This window comes from Corvus cornix, chromosome Z, assembly GCF_000738735.6.
Source record: "Corvus cornix cornix isolate S_Up_H32 chromosome Z, ASM73873v5, whole genome shotgun sequence".
NCBI classification, from domain to species: Eukaryota; Metazoa; Chordata; class Aves; order Passeriformes; family Corvidae; genus Corvus; species Corvus cornix.
The window spans coordinates 43951397-43970819 of NC_046357.1; the positions used below are offsets into that span (position 1 = coordinate 43951397).

Here is a 19423-nt window from a genome sequence, read left to right on the forward strand (position 1 = left end):
GTTGGTTAAAACTTCACAGATTAATTGAGAGTACAGCATTCCTCTGACTATTGTCAAGCTCCGCGTCAGCTCTGGTTTTTGGTTTTATGGCAGAAAAGTGCTTGCTAAATTCTCACTGTGTTCCCCTAGTGAAACTCATATCTGGAAATACACATAGGTGGTATTGAAAACTGTAGAGAGGCAGTATTCTGGTGGAACACAGAAGCACCTACAGGTGGGAATACTCTAAGTCACATGAATTTAAAAACATATATTCTGAGTTTTATGACTGTATAAAAATATCTGGAGCTCTGGAAGAAACTGTTAGCCTGTTATTGTGTTTTCTCTTTCTATTCCTCATTTCACACATCACCCACCTGCTGACTTCAGAACACACCATGAACTGTGCAGGCATGGGAATGTCAGCCTGTTAAAGCCTGCTGCAATAACTTTAGCATCATAGGAGTGCAACTTACATCAGCAACACCGTGTGTGCCCACTCTGGGGAGTCCAGTCAAGGATGGAGGTGCACTAGCAACTTTAAATGCAGCAGATTAATGGTCTGTATCTTCTGCATCTCTTACCCCTGTGTGACACAGTGGTGCCTTGAGTCTCAAAACAGATGGCATGGAAGAGGGGTTTTCTTGCAGGAATATGAAATACTGTAAAAGTCGGTCAAGTAACTCAGTTCACAGGACTAAGTTTTTCTACATACAAGGAGGAAAGTGGGAAACTGAGTAGCCTTGTTCTGAGGAGTCAAGGTGTCAGCACAGGATGTAAGTAGTGCTTACCAAGCCTCATGGTCATATACCAGAAGAGCTACACGTTGTTAAGCTGGTGTTTCTTTTGGACTTGCATTATTTTCTGTCTCACAGAGATATTAGTATGTATACCTAAGCATACTCTGATCCTTTAGGCCTATTTCTGATGTCAGCTTGGTGAAGAATATCACATGAAATGCAAATGTTTCCCTCATTTTAGAGCCTAAGCCTTTGCCTCAACTTTGTATCAAAATATGCTGTCACTTGCAAATCCCATCATTTGAGGGTTTTATGCCATTTTGAATTGTAGAGGAGTAAAACACATATATAAATTTTGCTCTTTTTTATTTCTGAATGGAAATTCAAAATGCCTTATGAATTGCAATACCTTTTTTAAAACATTACACTTCTGTAAACACCCATATTCTTCCTGGATGGCCAAAAACATTTAAAAACTTGTCCCAATGGTAGCACAGAGGTTCTGGCTAGGTCATGTCAGGGGTTCTGGTTAGGTCGTGGCACAAAGGCAAGGACACTTAGTTCTCTTTAGTGACTTGACTTCATCAGTGAGAGTAGCCAAGCTGCGTCCATGTATGGCTTTTTAAGTGGACCAGTACCTCACCTTGTGCTCACAGTCCGAACTCCTGAGAACCGAAGTAATGTGATCACAAAATTTGGACTGAGAGAGATCATACTTGCCTCAGACACTAAGGGACCCTCTGGCAGTATCTCTTTAGTGTAACAGTAGCTGAGTGTTCCCTCATGCCTACCTTTTTCACTGCTTAGCAGTGATACTCCATTGCAGTACTCATAGAATTGTGGAACTGTTTAGGTTGGAAAAGATGACTGAGATCATTGGTTCTGGCCATTAACCTAACACTGCCAAGTCCACCACTAAACCGTGTTCCTAAGTACCATACCTACACATCTATTAATACCTCCAGGTTTGAGGACCCCACCACTTTTCTGGACAGTCTCTTCAAAAGTTTGACAACCCTTCTGGTGAAAATTTTTTTCCTAATATCCAACCTAAACTTCCTCTAGCACAATTTGAGGCCATTTCTTCTCAGCCTGTAGCTTGCTACTTAGAAGAGGTTGACCCCCAGCTGGCAATAACCTCTTTTCAGGGAGTTGTAGAGAGTGATAATATTTTCCCTAGAGCCTCCTTTTCTCCAGGCTAGACATCCCCAGCTCCCTCAGCTATTTGTGCTCTAGACCCTTTTCCATCTTTACTACCCTTCTCTGGGCATGCTTACCTTTTTTTCCTTTTTGCTTTAGATTGCAGTTAGCAGTGTTCCCTCCTTCTTATTCTCCATCTCTGCAGATGTTTAAGGTCTTGTTTATGGCAAAAGAGCTTAGAAAAAGGGCATTTATTTAAAGGAGAAGGGAGGACCAGAAGTGTAGCAGACCTTTTTTCTCACAAAACATGCAAAGAGTCTTGCTGCCCTTTACAAAGAGAACAAGTCATTCTGCCTTTTCAAGGTGGAAAAATTACATTTGGAGAACTGGGACAGAGACCTCAGTTTCACTTAGATGTGCAGAGAGGTTGAGAACCTGACAGTTCTTGAGACAACATCATGCTGGTGTTTCCCTACTTACAGGCGCTACTTTAGCACCTTTTGTCATACTGATTGACCAAATTGCAAGGAGGGGTCTTAGAAACACAACTTGCTACCCTGGGATTCCTTCTCTATGGGAGAACTCCAGCATTGCAGAAAATTAGGTCTTTGCAGAGTGGCTGTCTAGTGGGGGATGAATAGTATGGTTCAGAAATGTTTTCAATGGCAGTTCTTCACAGAAGGAAGCTTCACTAGACTGAGGTCTGAGGCTGTGTATTTGGTTAAGACACTGCAAGATAATCTTTTTTATTTTTCATCTTTTTTTAGCCTTTGTAGCAGAAATGTTAATTTTGTTGGCAGCCACAGGACTAAGTATTTAAAAATCCTTTCTTCAGATCTGAAGTGACCCTCTTCCTGCAGTAGACATTGCTTTAGCAAGAGTCATGTGTTCTTAAGAACATCTTTTGTATCTTGCAAAGGAGTGAGAGGCAGGCGACAACTGGGGAAAATGAAGTGAGAAGCAGTCACTTCAAGTGCTTCTTGAGCAAGCAGCAGTTAACAGTGAGCATAGTGATTTAGTTGTTATCTCAGTGCTCTTGCTTTCCATAAACAAGACTTTATTTTGATATACATATTTGGATAATATCAAAAGAATTCAGGGAATCCTGTCAGTTTCCATAAGAGTTTTGCTTGAGGGATGGAGAATGGGATTTATGGCATTTTTCACAGTAAATCATGAGTATCAGTAGTGATTCCAGGAATTAAGCAGGAACTATAACATCAAGATTACAACAGTTTACTGAACTCTATGCAGGGATAGTTGAGGTAGTTTCACAATATGTAAAAAAATAATCGGCAAAACCACCACTTTTTATTGCCTGATTACTGGCCTGAGCTATTGCATGTGCTTCAGCTGTCTTAAGTTAACCAAAAACTCTGTTTCCTACCCTGGGCTGCTAAGTAAATAAACATGGAAATAGTGACATATGTTCTCCATCTGCACAGTCATGTGCTATTATCTTCAGTGCTCAGAAATGTTACTTAATAGGAGTATAATCACTGTTGTTGAAAAGTATACTTAATGATGAAAATAAGGGATGTGGAAAAGAGGCCAAGTTTGGCACCTAATGCAGTAGTGACAGTTTATTGAGGGTCTGGCAGAAATAGCTTCTCTTTCCTGTTTATAATAACTTTTACTTGCTGCATTCCCCAACTGTGTTTGAGCACTGGAACTACTCTGATCTTCAGAAAAGGAGGCAGAAATAGGTATCTGGCTTTTTGGGGTTTTTTTTTAACTCCAGGATCATATGCACAGAAGCTGTTGGGAGTGGGTGTTGGAAGCAACAGCAGAAAAGGAGTATTTCTCATTAGACTATTATTCAGGAATGTACAGGGCTCTGTTAATATTTTGCCAGAGAGAAAATTCACAGTTTTTGTACCAATGAGAATGAGAAAATCTGAGGATATGGAGTCTCTTGACTACTGCTGGATTCCCTATACAACTTGCTTCTACCAGGAAAGCCAGTTTGCTCATTCAGTTTGAGCAGAGAGTAATTTTTGGTTACATTATTAAGTCCCAAGAATCACTGAACACAAAACTGTTCAAGTTGCTGAACATAGTGGAAATGGGTTTTGAACCACCAAGCACATTCTTCACTGCAGTGACCTATCAGTGCTGTGAAGCTTGGGATACGTGCTTTGTCGGCTTCTAAACCCTCTCCCTTATTTTGTTATACTGAGCAATCCCAGGAGAAGGTGATGTGTTGTGTTAGCTGTAACATGAGACTCTTGCTCCCTGCTTCTGGAAGAAAGTGTAGCTGTGCTGAGCAAGTGCTGGCTGGATTGTGGTAACTGCAGCATGTCCAAGGGGTCGCAGGCAGTGGAGATTCTCACTTCTGTCCAGATTCCTCTGGGTGTAGCACATTAGGAGTTGTTAAAGAATGAGTTTTTTCATCCCAGCTCAGACTTCTCTCTTGCCAAGTAGTCCATCTTTCAAGCTGTGGATAAAGGAATTCTATTTCTTGTTTCCCAGTGTGTGCCTCTAGCTCTCAGAGCAGTTAGCTGAGCAGCATAGACTGCAGCCCAGGGGAGCTTTTCCACTCTTCTGTATCTAACAGCCATCACTTGGGATCTGGCCTAGGGATCATTTTAGCCCTTTAGGCACCAGTTGCTGATTATTAGTCCTTCTTCTTAGGGAGGTAGGTGGTAGATTTTGCAAATATGTCCTTTTCTTGTCCTTCTCTTTTCCTTCTTGACCCAGAACCCTTTCTGAAAGGGTAAAAGGACAAGAAGAGTTATTTGATGCATGGTACAATGGTTAGACCAGGTCTAGAGAACCCTGGGCTTCCAGTGCCTTCAGACAAGACAGATACTAGATCTCTCAAACAGGTATTTTCTCAACTATGTGTAGCACAAACAAAACGTGTGGATTGTCTTTAATGAATTTTTTTTTACATCACTCTGTCTGCTTTTAGGGGGGGGGTGGTTTAAATTTGCTTTTCTAAAAACGATTGTGTAACTTCACAGCAATAATGGCAAACAAGTGCATCTAGGACAGGATGGCGATGCTCTTTTCCAGTGTTTATATACTTAAATCGCAGGAAGCTATCCAGGGCACTTAGAACAGTACTATTGAGAGTAGCATATGCTATCACATCAGCAGTGATCAAGGTTTGCTGAGGAATGTGTGTCTGTGATTATGATAAATACTATGTCCAAAGAAGCCTATTGTATAGCAGTGCTGCTCTGAGCAAAGCATTTTCAGAATTTATTGGATTTCCCCTTTTGTATAAGGGTCTCACTGTGCATGAAGTTTTAGACATAAAACCTTTACTTGCCTGCAAATAAATTCATAAATAATACTTATTTGCATAGCAAACTTCACAACATTAACTGAGTTAATTTCCCAGAAAAAGCCTTTTTGTAGTTTTGGAATTAATTTTACACTTTTAGCACTATAGCTTCTAGAAATACATGAGGACATGAGAACATACATCAATATTCAAGGCCTAAAAATCAGTAGTGCTGGTGTGAACTGGTATCTGTAGCTGATAGGCATATGTATGTTTGGGTATCTCCTCCAAATGTATCACCATGGCTGGATTTTATGTCCATGCAAACAGCAAACCTGTAACTGTCTATAATGCACCAAGACTTAAACCCAAAGAGCTTAATTTCAATACATGAGTGCCTTTTCTGTATATAGGTACTGCACTTTTCTGTATATAGGTACTATAGGTTGTCAGGATCTATCTTGTGAATTTGTTGTTTGAATGAAGCATGGGTAGGCTTCCTCTAAAGTTACAATACAGTGCATAGAATCTGGATTTTTATTCTTATTCTTAAGTAAGCCACATGCTTTGAAACAAAAAGAAAAGTTACCTTCTGTAAAAGTATATGTAGTAATCTTTATCAGTAGTCTTTATTTTTATGATTGTAAAACATTTATAATACATCTCACAGTTCTGTGTCCCTGCAATGCAAGTGTGGTTCAAGTATGAATCTGTTTAAGGCACTCACCAAGCTTTAAACATATAATACTTGGCCTGCTTTTCAAAAAAAGTTTTAAAAGTGGGCATAAATGGATTGTCTATATATTCTCAATACTGCTGCTATGACCAAGGAGGGTATTTTGCATTCAGAGTCATTGCTTTGCAGTAATCCTGTGTAAATGTGCTGGCCCCAAGCTACCCAGAGATGCTCAGCACAGGCAGCCCTCCCTGTGGAGAAGTTTCTTGTTGGCATCCTAACTTTTAAAAGCTGTGGTGTCTCTTGGGCTTATATTCTTCAAGCAGGCAGATTGTTCTCCACACCGCGTATGCTTGCAGTACTAGGATGGGATGCTCACCCAAGGACTGGATCTCCTTCCAGGCAACATCTTCTGCCTCATGGGAGGGGATCCAAGATTCTCATTTTCATCAAGAAAAAGTTTTTTCTTCTCAAAGTTTGTTATGACTGTTTGAAGTCCTTAAAAATCTAGAGCTAAATCATCTCTAAGTGTCATGGCAAATGCTGCAGCCTACTTGGTAGTGGAATATTGCAATTTCGCTGTCTGTAACCTCAACTGTAAGGTCTGAGTGAACCATCCTCTATGTATTATGTAGAGACACAGCTAAACTTCTGAATTGTTTCAGCCTGCTGCCCTTGCTTTAGAGGAAATTTGTAGAACCACTAAGGAGATGGAGCAAAATACATCAAACAGGAACAGACATCTAGCTTGTTAAATTGCTAATCATGTTGCTTTGAGAAGGACGCTTAAAAAATACTGACAAAGAGTAGATGGATGAGCAGGCTCAATGCTGTCTGAAATTAATGCAGAGCACATGCTGGGGATAATAGGAGATGTTAAAGAGCTGGAGAACATGCTATGACTTAGAAATCTTTCCCTGATTCCTACACGTAAAGGCAAGCTCAGGGTTTTCCTTTGCAGTCTTTGTACAAGTCATACAAGTCAAATGTTTAACTAAAGCCACTTTCTTGCCTATTTTTTGTAACCCTAGCATGCTCCTGCCTCATTTTCTTTTTTTTTTTCTTTTGTAGTATCATACCTGTTGCAAACTGCAGAAAGGTAGATTACTGTATCTGCTAGAAGTTTAGATTTGCTTTTCTTTATCTTTCTAAAGGCATTTCATAATCATGATGTGGCCAACCTGAAAAATCTACCATATAGAGGATCTTAAGAAAAACCATCTTCCAAGATAATTAAAATATGACAACAAATTTCTGGACATAATCTCTACAACAGAGAGCCCGTTGTGTGGAAAGTCTTTGAGCAGCAAGCTTAAAGATCTTTGTGTGCGGGTTCAGTGAAGTATATTTTAGAGGTTGTGGTGGTCTGTAGTCCTACTGGCCCAAGCTGAGAATGGCCCATAAAAAGGTTACAGCAATAGCCAAGAGATGTTGCTGCGAAATGCATGGAGGTTGCAGAGGACTGGGGAGTTCCATGAAGCTGTGGCATCCCATGTTGTTCACATTCTTCCATTGCAGAGGTCACTCACACATTAAGTGTGCAACAGCAGCAGCAGAAAGGTTTTGGAAGCAGGAGGGAGGTTTGAGCAACACTGTATGCTAGTACTGCAGGACATCCCAAACTCATCTTCTGCTGCAGCAGTAAGTAGGAAAGTGTCAGGAAGTCTTTGACTGCTCGGTGTGGAATGGGGATCTCCATTTCCTCTGTGACACTGTGGCTTCTCCTTGTAAAGTGTATTTTATTTGGCAGGCTATTTTCAAAGGAAATTCATAATAGCCTCTTGTTCCTCCTGCTACTTCTAAGAGAGGATGTGCTTGGCGCTTAAACAAATTTGATTGCGTAGTACTCTGTCATGTTGAGAGATGCAGATATGAACATAGAAAGATGTAGCACATGATAGATACTGTACTGTAACTTCTCTGTATATCCTTCATTATTAAGGTTTTAATTCCCATTTCATAAAATAACTAAGTTTTATTGTCAGGTCTATTCATGGTAGCAAATTTAAAACATGACTAATGGCAAAGACAGCTGCCAGAGCACTTTTTTCACAGGTATTCATGGTGTACTCTGATTCTGCAACATCTGTGTTGAGTACCTATCCATGCAATCAGTGTCACAAATATAATTACAATATCATAAACACAACTTGATTAAATGAAAAACTAGGCTTTCTTTCCTCATTGAAGATGTTTGGAGACTGAGTTATAAAGACTATTTGCGATTTGCATAAAGGTGTCATTTCATTTAGGCTTTACACTTCTGGGGAAAAAATGAGCATTACGGACTACAGTTATCAGAGTAGCTGTGTATGAATAGAGCTCAGGTTGATGCAGGAGAAAGCAGGATATTGCCTAGCTGATTCCTGCCATATCCCGCAAAAGATAAACCCTTAATCGGATGCTTCATTAGCATAAAGTGTGGAAAAAATGCTCATACCAGGGATTACTTAGTAGAGGTAGTTAGTGGGAGAAATTATGCATTGAAGAAAATACAAAATCCCTCAAATTAATCTTTGAAATACATGGAGTTTGAGTCTCCTCTCTCTTAACACTGGGATAATTGAAGAATAATTCCATTTCAGTGACTTAGAGCACTAGTGTAGTTGGGGAGGAAATTGCCTGCTCTCCCAGGATTTTGAAAGTTTTACATTTTTAAGGCAGAAATGTTTATCCTTAAAATTTTTACTTGTACTTTTAGAGGAAAAAATGTGATCCTGTGTCACAGAGTAGAAGAATCCTTTGCCACATAATCTCCACCTGTTTAAGTCCAGACTGGAGTCTTTATGCCATTGTGAGGGTTCAATGCCGACTGGTTTAACTTTGCTGCTGGCTTTAGCATTTGCAGTGTTAAAGAAGCCAAACTGGATAATATGTAGTAATTGTTTAGTGAGTCTTTGAAATAAGCCTTTGTTTATGTTGCCACTTTTACAACATTAAATTCTTCTTGTGTGAAGATTAAAATGTCAGTTATTTCATTACTGTAGGAAGGCAGAACAGAGTTCCTACTAAATTTGAAAGTCTGTTCATTAATTTTTAGTGGCCTTTTCTAACATTCTATCGTTTAGATTCAAACAACATCTTGACATATAGTTATGCTGTCAATATGGTTTGTTGTCCAAAATGTTTTTCTGTCTGCCCTGTGGGTCTTCGTTTCTAGCAAACCCCTGTCATATTTCTTTTCTAATGATTTCTTTTCTATGTGCAACTTAAGTGTAAGTAAGAAAGTGCATTCCACTGGTGGCCCTAGATGTCATCCAGCCCAGTAACGTTCAAAACCAGAAGAGACATGCTGGATTTCCTTACAATTTTTTGGTTAGTTATATACTCTAGGAGAATATATCTGAGGAGGAAAATGCAGGAGGCGTGCTGAAGTAAGCATTCATTATCATTTCTGGTCAGAAAGTTATTGCACTGTCATTACTACAGACAATAGAATCTGCATGTGAGTTCTTGACGAATATCTACCATTTTATGAAAGCAGGTTGTTGATGACAACTTCCATGTGAGCCATCTTTGTGTGCTTGTGGAATCTGGGCCTTGTGCTTGTTTGAGTTAGCACATTAATCCCTGCTTCCAGATATCCTCTAACAAAGAGGTAATCCTCTGGTGTAACTCAGTGTTCACTATTCTGGTCTCAAGAGGAGAATTACATCAAACAAAAAGCATTTCCTTGCTCCCCCCCCCCCTCACTACTGGGCAGAGAACAACATGGTTCACATATAGAAATTCTCTTTTTTGTTGAGGAAATCATGTATGCAATGTGGACATGAGTGTCCTCTCTGTTTAAAGGCTGATACTGTTAAAATTGTTTTCCCATTTTTCAATTCTTGCCTCTTTTTGTCATTCTTGACAGTGATGGATTGGTGCTTATTTACACTGGGGTTTATTCACACACTGTTCTGAGGCTTTTTATACCGTGACATTGCTGGAAAGGGGAAGCAAATGTCAAAAAAAATTTTAATTGTTTTTACGGATTAGCACCAAAGAACATGATCTCTCTCTGTAGTCATTTTTTTGCTGGCATAGAGTTGCTAACTGCATGCTGGTGACAAGAACGAAATTTGATACTGCTTGATCCGTGGAAAAAATTACTGACTGTATGATCAGTCATGGATTGAGCCACGTGTGCTCCTCAGATGTGCTTTTCCCTTAAGCTCTGGCTTACCTTTGAATCCATCACTGAGTGTGGAGTTGTGCCATGATGTAGTGCTGGCTGGGATGGGCCTGCAGTCTAGCTGGGTCAAGTGTGGACAGTCTAGAGCAGATGGCCAGGGCTCTGCTCATCCACAGCTGATTTTGAATGGTTTTAATATGAGCTGAGGCCAGGCTAACCTCTGCGACTGTGATGGAAGTGCACTATTCTTAAACCATCTCTTCCACATCTCAGGATAGACTGTGTGATCTCACACACTCAAAATATCTCTGTAAGCCAGTGCTTTCTGGCAAAGATTCTGATTGTAACTTGTGTGGAGTTTTGTAGTTTGAATATGTCTAGGGTATATGTGGGATCAATGAGCAGGGATTCAGACTTGAAAAAATTCTATATAACAAGCCAGGTTAGAATATAGCTCAACTTCATGCAAAGGCAGTGATAAGCTTTTGAAGCATACAAAAAGAATGAGGACATTTGGGGAAACACGTTTTTCTCAGTAGAGACATTAATAACCATTTTAACAGTGTTATTTACCTCCTGCTGCTTGACTGGAAAGAGCAAATTGTAAGTGTGATTTCAGAATTAATAATTTTCTTCAAAGCCAGACTGATTCAAAGCTCTAAGCAAATTGCTGGGTTTATTGTTTAAAATGCTCACATCATAGAATGGGTGATTATTTTTATCCCATATTTCTCAAAACAGAAACTTTCTGCTGTTTTTTTATCTAAGGTGAGGTTGAAAGGAGGAGAGAAATTAGGTTTGGGGTTTGTTAGTTTATGGTGGGGGATTTTTTGGAATGAAGCACCAACGTCATTTTATATGCCATGGAAAAGGCAGAGACTAATTTACTTCAACTGACATATGGAGGGCTGCACTGTCATAGAGCAGGTCCCCTGTGATGCTTCATTTTCACTCTTTCCTGTATCCTCTTGGATGCACTTCATCACTTTGTGCTGGATACAGTTTTAAAAAGAATGCACAGAGACTTCCACAGAGTGCCATATGGAAGTATTTCAGAGATTTCAGAGTAATACCTCTGATACTCTGATCATCTAAAGCAGGAGACAATATTTCAGAGTCATGTGATGTCAAGATGGGAGTTTCTGCACAGAGAAAGGAAAGAAGCAGTAGAAGTCCAAGAGGATTGTCTTGGATGGGAAGAACAGGTGCATTATAAAAAACAGACTTTTTTTTCAAAATACTTTTCTGAAAATCCCAAAACAAAAATTAAAAAATCCCAGCTCTAAATCTGATTGGATTTTTCTGCCCTATTTCCTTCCTGAAATGATTTATTTTGTACTTATATCCCTTACTGCAAAGGCTCATTGTCTCTTTAAAAGTGTGTTTAAAATAAAAATTTTTGAATCCAAATTACAGCACCCAAAATTGCCTCTTTCCTGGAAGCAGCTCAGTTGCTTTCTTCAAAAAAAAAAACCACACACAGTTTTCTGAAAAGCAAACAAAAGTATTTTCTCTGGAACCTATCCAAAAAAACCATCCTCCTTCTGGAAAGTACCACCTGTTCATATTGGCTGATTTTTTTTGAGGTATATTCCATAAAACTTGGCTTATGAAAGTCAATTCTCTCATGACAGATGAGGAAAAAGGAGAGTGGATTTTCTTTTGTCTTTGTATTCTTTTTTTTTTTCTCCAGTTGCCTAGAAAGCAGTAAGTTTTCATTAGTAAGACAATAGACAGAGTGTCTTAGCATCTAACGGGCAGAAAAGACAGAGCTGGTCTAACATCTACCAAAGCAGAGACTAATTCTGCCAGAATGTCACAACTCCAGGAGATACAGCTCCACAGGAGAGACCAGCTCCAGAAGCAGGGCACACCTAACTGTGTAAGGAGGAAGTCACTTGAGCTGTTTATGGCTGTACAGTTCTTTTTACCATGCAAAGCTACATCAAATGCTGCAAATTGACTGTACTGAGGGGAGCATATGAGAGCCTGACCTGCAGTCTGCAGGAGAAAATGTGGCCATTTGGTTGACAGTGAAGTTAATGGAGAGAGAGCTTTTTTGGTTGGGTTTCAGTGTTAATATTGCATAACCTTCTCAGAATATTTTCTGAATTTTCATTAGGAGTTACATTTTTCAGAAGAAGTGTCTTTGAGTTCCATTTCAAGTGGTAATCTTGTCAATCAAAACTTCAGTTTAGCAGCATCTATTGATTAGTCCCTCCCCTAATTCATGTATCTTGTGAAAGAAACAAATAATTACAGAGATTTCCTGAAGAATAGAATTCAAGGCAAAGAGCAATAAGACTCAGAGTTTTCAAGCCAATCTGAAGTTCTCTGGTGAGAGGTGCCTTTTCCCTATGCATTTTCCCTGCATTAGGAAACATCACCTGAATGTTTTTAAAGCTTGTGTGTGTAGGTGCACAGAATTAAAAATATGAAATGCAATATAAATGAGTGCAAAATCTTCAGAAGTAGTTGCTTTAATTAATCCCTTCATTTTTGGTGCCTCGCACATTTTCGCACATCTAGTATATAGACCATATATATCATATGGGGGTTTTGCTGGCTTGTATTAGGTTTTTATGATGAATCTGTATGCATTAAACATCTGTGTAGTTTTGAATGTAGTTAAGTCTGAACTAATTTTTTACACTTCTGAATCAAGAATGTCTTCATAAGATCTGCACAGGTTTTGTCAGTGTGTGTCTTCTGGGACTGGGTTTCTTTTCAAGATGATTAATCATGGATTTAATGTCAGTCCCCGGACAGTCACTGTAGATAACTCCACTGAGTCTGGTAGGCATTACTTGAAACCTCTTAACAGCTCTGCAGTACTTTAAGTGGAGAATGCTCCTGCCCTAAGTGACACTGAATATATAGATGAATAATGTAAAAAGAGTAAAGCAACACACCTGAACAAATCTGCTAGGTGAAAGGTGAATGTCCTGAACTCATTTCTGTTTTCTTTTGCTGAAAGCTTGTCCACCAGGAACATACAAGCCTGAAGGTTCACCAGGAGGAATCAGCACTTGCATCTCATGTCCTGATGAAAATCATACTTCTCCACCAGGAAGTACCTCCCTTGGGGACTGTACATGCCAGGAGGGATATCGTGCTGTAGGACAAACCTGTGAAGGTAAGTGCTTCCATCCAGGAACAGAATACCCCTGGAATGCACAATGCAGTGCTGGGACAATTTTTTTATGTGGCTTTGTGCTGTGAGGGTCATGTCAAATTGCATGCAAGATTTTCTCTGTTGTTCCAAACCAGAAAAAATGCCAAGGTGCAAGCTGAGTTAGAAATTTAAAAGGATTGTTTTCCTTCAGTGTCCTGTTGCCCTCCAGCTAGTAACCACTTTGTTGTGGCTGTTTGATTATTTAGTTGTTCACTGCCCTGAACTGAAGCCCCCTGAAAATGGTCACTTTGTCCAGAATGTCTGCAACAATTACTTTAATGCTGCCTGTGGAATCCGATGCAAAGCAGGATTTGATCTTGTGGGAAGCAGCATCCGGCTTTGTCAACCAAATGGGCAGTGGTCTGGATCAGAGGCTACTTGCAGAGGTATGTGTTTGAAAAGTATTTTTTCTGTTGTTCGTTCAATACAGTGGTGTTCTCTACTCACTACATTGTTGGGCGTGCAGATCTGATCCTGGTAGTCCTTGTGTGAAAGAAAGTTCCAAAGGCTGGCTGCCACCCCAATCACTCTGTTTCCCTCCTTTCTAAAATGGAAGGAGGACTTCTACAAAGGAAAAAGCAGAGCAAGATTTACTAAGCAGACAGTCTTTTGCAAGTGAATATACAGTCACCTTCCTTAAATCTCTCTTCACCTCTCTCCACCTAATTTCTGTGAATTTAGTATCTACATTGTGTAAATCCAGTGAACCTACCAAGTACTTAAATATGTAACAAGACCTTGTCACATGGCAGTTTTAGAACATCCACCAAACTCTCGGCTTAGAGGGGCGTTGGTGCTGGGAGACATTAGCCATGGAAGAATTCCATTTTGCTTTCTTACAATTTCTTCTTACCAAAAATAGGAAAGCTTGGGACTTGAGCAGGGTCTTCAGAAGAATTTTGAGTGGAATTTCAATTATAATATCCTAGAAGTTCACTATAGAAGAATGCCAGCCAGAAAAAAATAGGTGTGAAAGGGAGAAGATATAAGAAAGAGCATCCTGAAAAATGTTAGTTCTGGATTTTCTGATAGGAGCAGAGATTTGTTTTGCTATTATTTGTCTCTACCTGAGGCTGGGTTTTTGATGGTTTAGAATGAAAACTGCAATTCCATGTCTGTATATCTGGTATGTCTTCTAAGGAGAGACTGAAAAAGAATAAACCAGGTAGAAGCCCTTATCTCCTCAACAGCCACAAGATGCAGTTCAGCATGTTTAACTTGATTTTAATGCCCCTGACATTAATGTGCTGCCCTGAAAGCTAGTAAATTAAAAGCCATCAGCTCATTCTGTAACTCTTGCCCTGGCCTTGGATTGATCTTTGGAGGCATTAGCACTTCATGACAGTACAGCAAACACTGCAGCCCTGAAAGAAACAGCAACTTATGGTTCTGAAAGGAGGAATCTGAGCTAGAGATCGGTCTCTTGGGACATTCTTCCTATAGCAGTTTACTTCTGCCTAGATTTGCAGGACATTTCTTCAAATAGTTCTGGAAATCTTAGGTTTCCTTTTTAGCTTCCAGTGACAAGAGGCAGGAAGGAGAAGCTTTCAATGGAAAATAAATTGCTGGCCAGTAACATGAGGGTATCTTGAGTAGCAGAACTTGGAGCTGTGGGCTTTCCAGCAGTCAAAACATAGACTGAAAATGCATGCTGCTTCAGGCAGACTGGGATATTGGGGGACCCACTGTCAAAGCTTCTGTCACACAGGAGCCCCTTGTGCAAAAAATCTGGGAAAAGCTGCAGTCAGCCACAAAGAAGTGATCCTTCATCTTCTCTTTCATGGAGAAGTGGAAGATTCTAGTACTTGAAAATCTTGCTAGAGCATTTAAAGGAATTCACCTACTTGGTGTTGGGGTGTGATCTTTCTTTAACAGGGAATTTGGAAGGTTGGGGGAAGGCACTGAGATACTGTCTTGCTATTGAGCTAATATCCTTTGAAGCATTGGAAGAATATATTTTTGCTTTTTTTGTGCCGTTGTCCATCATACTCAAGACTTCCAGTTTAAAAAAAAAAAGTATTTAAAATCCTACTGTTACATGTACTAGATCTGCTAGTCTTGATTCACTCAGGCTATGAAAGGGAGAAAGATCAAAGGCATGGTTTATAGCCATCTTGTTAATCCCAGGAGTATTTTATCACATAAATTAGGAAGGGAGAGTGAAGGAAAATCCCTTTGCACTGCTTTGGATTTTGACATTAAATACTCCTCAGTTCTTTTTCTAGCTAAAATCTGCTGTGCTATTAGAAAGTGATTAATGCAGTCATATGTCATGCAATTAACAGCAACCCAGGAAAAAAACAACTGCAAACCATATATTTAATCAAGAACAATTTATTAGGAAAAACCCCAGAGCAAGCAGAATATACTCTATTGTTGTTACTGTTTTCACTGGCTTTATGGAAATGTTTCTTGGTCGTGGAAAATATGTTACTGATAAGAGGGTGGGTTGGTGTTTAATGCTTGGAACCATGACTGAGGTAACGTGGGCTCAGTTACAGGTTTGTGCCAGAGCCATGCTGAGACACTAAGTGTGAACACTGAAACACTTGAGGAGGCAAGAGCACTGCAGCTGTGTAGTCCTTCCAGAAGAAATGTCTAGACAGCAGGTAGTGAAGGGACTGCCTTCCCTGTAGGCACATTAACATTGCCAAGAGTGTCCTCAGTATCTTAATTCATTTAGGCTTCCTAAGTAGTAGAGTTTGGTAGAATTTGCTTCTTTTTATTGCAGATTGGGTATTTCTATTTCTGTAGATATCTTAAGAGAGCAAGCCTACTTTCTTGTGTATGAAAGATGTGAGATTCAGCTGTAAACATGTTTTTCTTACTCCCCCTACTAGGGTTAAGATACAGCATATTACAAAGCTGCTCTGAAGCTCAGAGCGCCTCTCACAAAATGGGACTTTCAAGATCATTTTTAAATATGCTTCCTAAAGAATGCCTGTGTATATGCAAGAACAAGAGTAGTAATACTTTCAGAGAGTAAAAGTGAGAGAGTGGTAATATAAGGATATATTAGGTACATCTGCATGGCTTATTTTGCTTCTTTCTCATCCCATATACATAGTTTTTGCTACAAACTTTTTTTTCCCTAGGTGTCACCATAGCTGTTTAAAAAAAAGAAGACATTATTTAATATGTGTTGTTTGTAGCTTTCAGAGGCTTTGTAGTTACTGACATTTATGGAGCTGGCTTTCATTTGAAGGAGCACTCAGTCCACATGCCCATTAATTAGTTTGAGGTGCCTAGTGGTGTCCACTTGTATGCAGAGTAAACAATTACTGGAGAAAGGAGAGGCTGCCAAGTTGGTTTCCCTTTGAGTGTGTTTCTAGAGGAGATCACATTTTGCCTTCTACCTGGCACCAGCAAGATTAGGTTAATTGGTAAAATCAGCTTCCCAAAACACAGCAGAGAAGTTGTCCAGCTCTCTGAAGCCACCCGTCACCAGAGGTTGCCCTCCTGCCAGCAAGGTAAACAGAAGCTGTGGAAAACAATCAAATGAGAAAGGATTTCATGTTGTGAGGAAGGGTTGAGAGGCTGGGAGAGCTGGACCTGTTTAGCCTGGAGAAGACTGAGAGTAGATCTTACCATTGTATATAAGTATCTGAAGAGGAGGGAGCCAGGCTCTTCTTGGTGGTGCCAAGCAATAGAACAAGAGGCAGTGAGCAGAAGCTGATGCACAGCAAGTTCCACCTGAGTATGAGAAAGAACTTCTTCACAGTGAGAGTGACTTGAGTACTGGAGCAGGCTGCCCAGAGAGGTTGTGGAGTCTCCCTCACTAGCAAGACTCAGAACTGTCTGGACAGAACCCTGTACAATGTGCTCTAGGATGACCAACGTAAAGCAGAGAGGTTGGACTAGATATGCTCCAGTGGCCTCTTCAAACCTTAGCCATTCTGTGGGTTTAAGGAAATGTGGTCTTCTTGATTATATTTTCGAGCAATCACACCATTTGCCCTCATGGGTTTTTTTATCCCTCTTTTGAACATACTGAACAGTATCTGCCAGCTTCAGCTGAGATCAGTTTTAAATCAGAGTTTTCAACTCATTTTGGAAAGTCAGTGGCTGGTTATTGGGGTATCGTGATCATCACATAGTCATGTCCAGACAGTAGGTGTATACAGCTTAGCTATTTGAGGGACCCAAAGGCCAGGCAGTGTGTATGTAGTTCAGAGTTTTGTCTGGACGGGATCAAGGGCAAAAATGCTGGAGCATGAGATCCTAGCTTAAAAGGATCTGCACTGAAAAGGCCGTACAAAGGAAAGAGGTCCTACTATAAAATCTTGAGGTTGTGACATTGAAACAAAGAACATAAATCCAGTTCATACCAGTGCTACCTTTTTGTTACTGTGATCATTCATCTCTTTTGGGATCAATCTTAATTACAGAGTAATTTTGTGCTAGATTGCAGCATCAGGATTCAGTAGTAAAACCATAAGACAATCTGAGGATCACTCTTCACTTCCCTGCTTCCCTTTCTGCACACATATCCTGCACAGGACTGCATTCTCCTTGGAGTCACACTGCTTTCAGTGTTTGCAAGACATTACAGGAGAAAAGCCTCTGTGCTGAGCAGCAGCCAGGACCGTCTCCATGCCTGACACCTGAAAGGGTCTCTTTTGTCTCAGCAACAGCCTGATTTGTTCCTTTTCATCTCTCATGGACCTGGTATACAAGCCGTATAAGTTCCTTCCTCCTCTCTCTGTCTCCGTCAGCATGCTGAGCATCTTCTTATTTGCTGAGGCTTACCCGTGTCTGTATTCCGTGAATGCAGTCCAGAGTGCCTGAGAACACTCCTGAGTAGCAGGGCACTGTCATCTGACCTGTTCATAAGCTCTTAGCCTGTTGCCTGGTGTGTTCTCAGCCCATACCAGCCTGCCAGTTGGAAATTCCCCAAAGAACTCTCAGGCGTTGTTAGAAACTAGGAACTCCCAAGGACACACAATTTTCCACAGGATTCCATATGCCTGCAGCTGTCCTCTTTTGAAGGCATTACCAGCTCAGGCCCCACACTGTGTGCCAGATGCACAATTAGTTTGTTAGCTTGGACTTATGTCAGTACTTATGTGAACTTGGAAGTGTGTGCCCAGCCTCATACATTTATTTCATGTAAGACTGTTTCCGGAAGAGGAAGGTATCAAGCCTTTGAAAAAATCTGCTCTGTACTAGCTCTATTCCCTAAATTCGTACAAGTTACTGTAACTAATGTACAAGATGGTATCTCTCCCACCTCTGAAAAACTGGGCAAAGTAGTGTAACTCCACTGATACTCAGTGCTCAGACTGAACTGGTGTTTTTTTCCCTTTGCAGTTCGAACATGTCCCAGACTTCGGTCTCCTCAACACGGACACATTAATTGTTCAACAGTGGATATTTCCTATAAGACAGTATGTTTTGTGACCTGCAATGAGGGCTATGAAATTGAAGGAAACAGCAAACTCACCTGCCAGGGAACCACTCAGTGGGATTCAAAGGAGCCAAAGTGTGTGGGTAGGTATCTGACCTAACTCTCTCTGTTCATGTCAGAGCACAGCCTTTTCCAACATGCTGACACAGATGAGAAATTCTCCATATTTTGATAACTGGTGAAGCTAAGCTACAAATGAGAATTTTTGTATGGATGTTTTATACCAATCTTAGAAGCTGGGGAAGGGCAAAGGAATTTGTAAATGGAGAAAGTGGACAGATTGTCATTTAAATCCCACATGGACTGCTGATTACTGAAAGGTTGTTGTGTCTCCTTAGTGTCAGACACTGTCACACAGTGTGTTACAAGAAACACAGAAGCAGTAGGTCTATGCTAGGGATTGAATATGAACAACCAGTACTTCGAGTTACCATCATAAAGCTAAAGTTGATCTGCAGGCAAGGACTAGCTTATGTTAGCCAGGCCCTGTGTAAACCACCCGAGTAAAGGTGCAGTAGTTGTCACTTTTGCTGGACTCACAACAAGGAAATAAGAGATTACACAAGTTAGGAACTAAGCACCTCTGAGTCAGAATTCAGGGGTCACGCCAGCTGTGCAGGGATAGCTAGGCATGTACTGCTGTTCCAGAAATAAAGGACTATATATTTCAGAATTGTCCATTTAGGACTAGTGACAGGTCTTGAATTAACTTTGAAAAGTAAGATGATGAAATACAGTTGAAACACTTTCAAGCACAGACTGAAGGAAAAAAAAAAATAAGCACAAGTCTAAAATCCAGCAATTCAGAAGCTGATCCAGTGCTGAATAAAGTCAGAGTGAAGTATATGTCACCTGGATCCAGTAAATACAATGGCAGTAGGGTGACTTCATTTGAACCTGTGGCTATTTCTTTACTGTTTTATTGCAGTCTTAAAAATGTGGACTTTGTGTGAGACA

General features: G+C 40.3%; 1 protein-coding gene across 1 annotated transcript in view; it reads left to right on the plus strand.

Moving 5' to 3' along the window:
• The window catches only part of SVEP1 (sushi, von Willebrand factor type A, EGF and pentraxin domain containing 1), a 120567-nt gene that overhangs the window by 27323 nt on the left and 73821 nt on the right, over positions 1-19423 (plus strand). The window contains exons 4-6 of the mRNA XM_039566578.1: positions 12862-13020; positions 13266-13445; positions 18370-18549. Coding sequence (XP_039422512.1) covers positions 12862-13020; positions 13266-13445; positions 18370-18549 — 519 coding nt within the window. The remainder of the gene's footprint in view (positions 1-12861; positions 13021-13265; positions 13446-18369; positions 18550-19423) is intronic.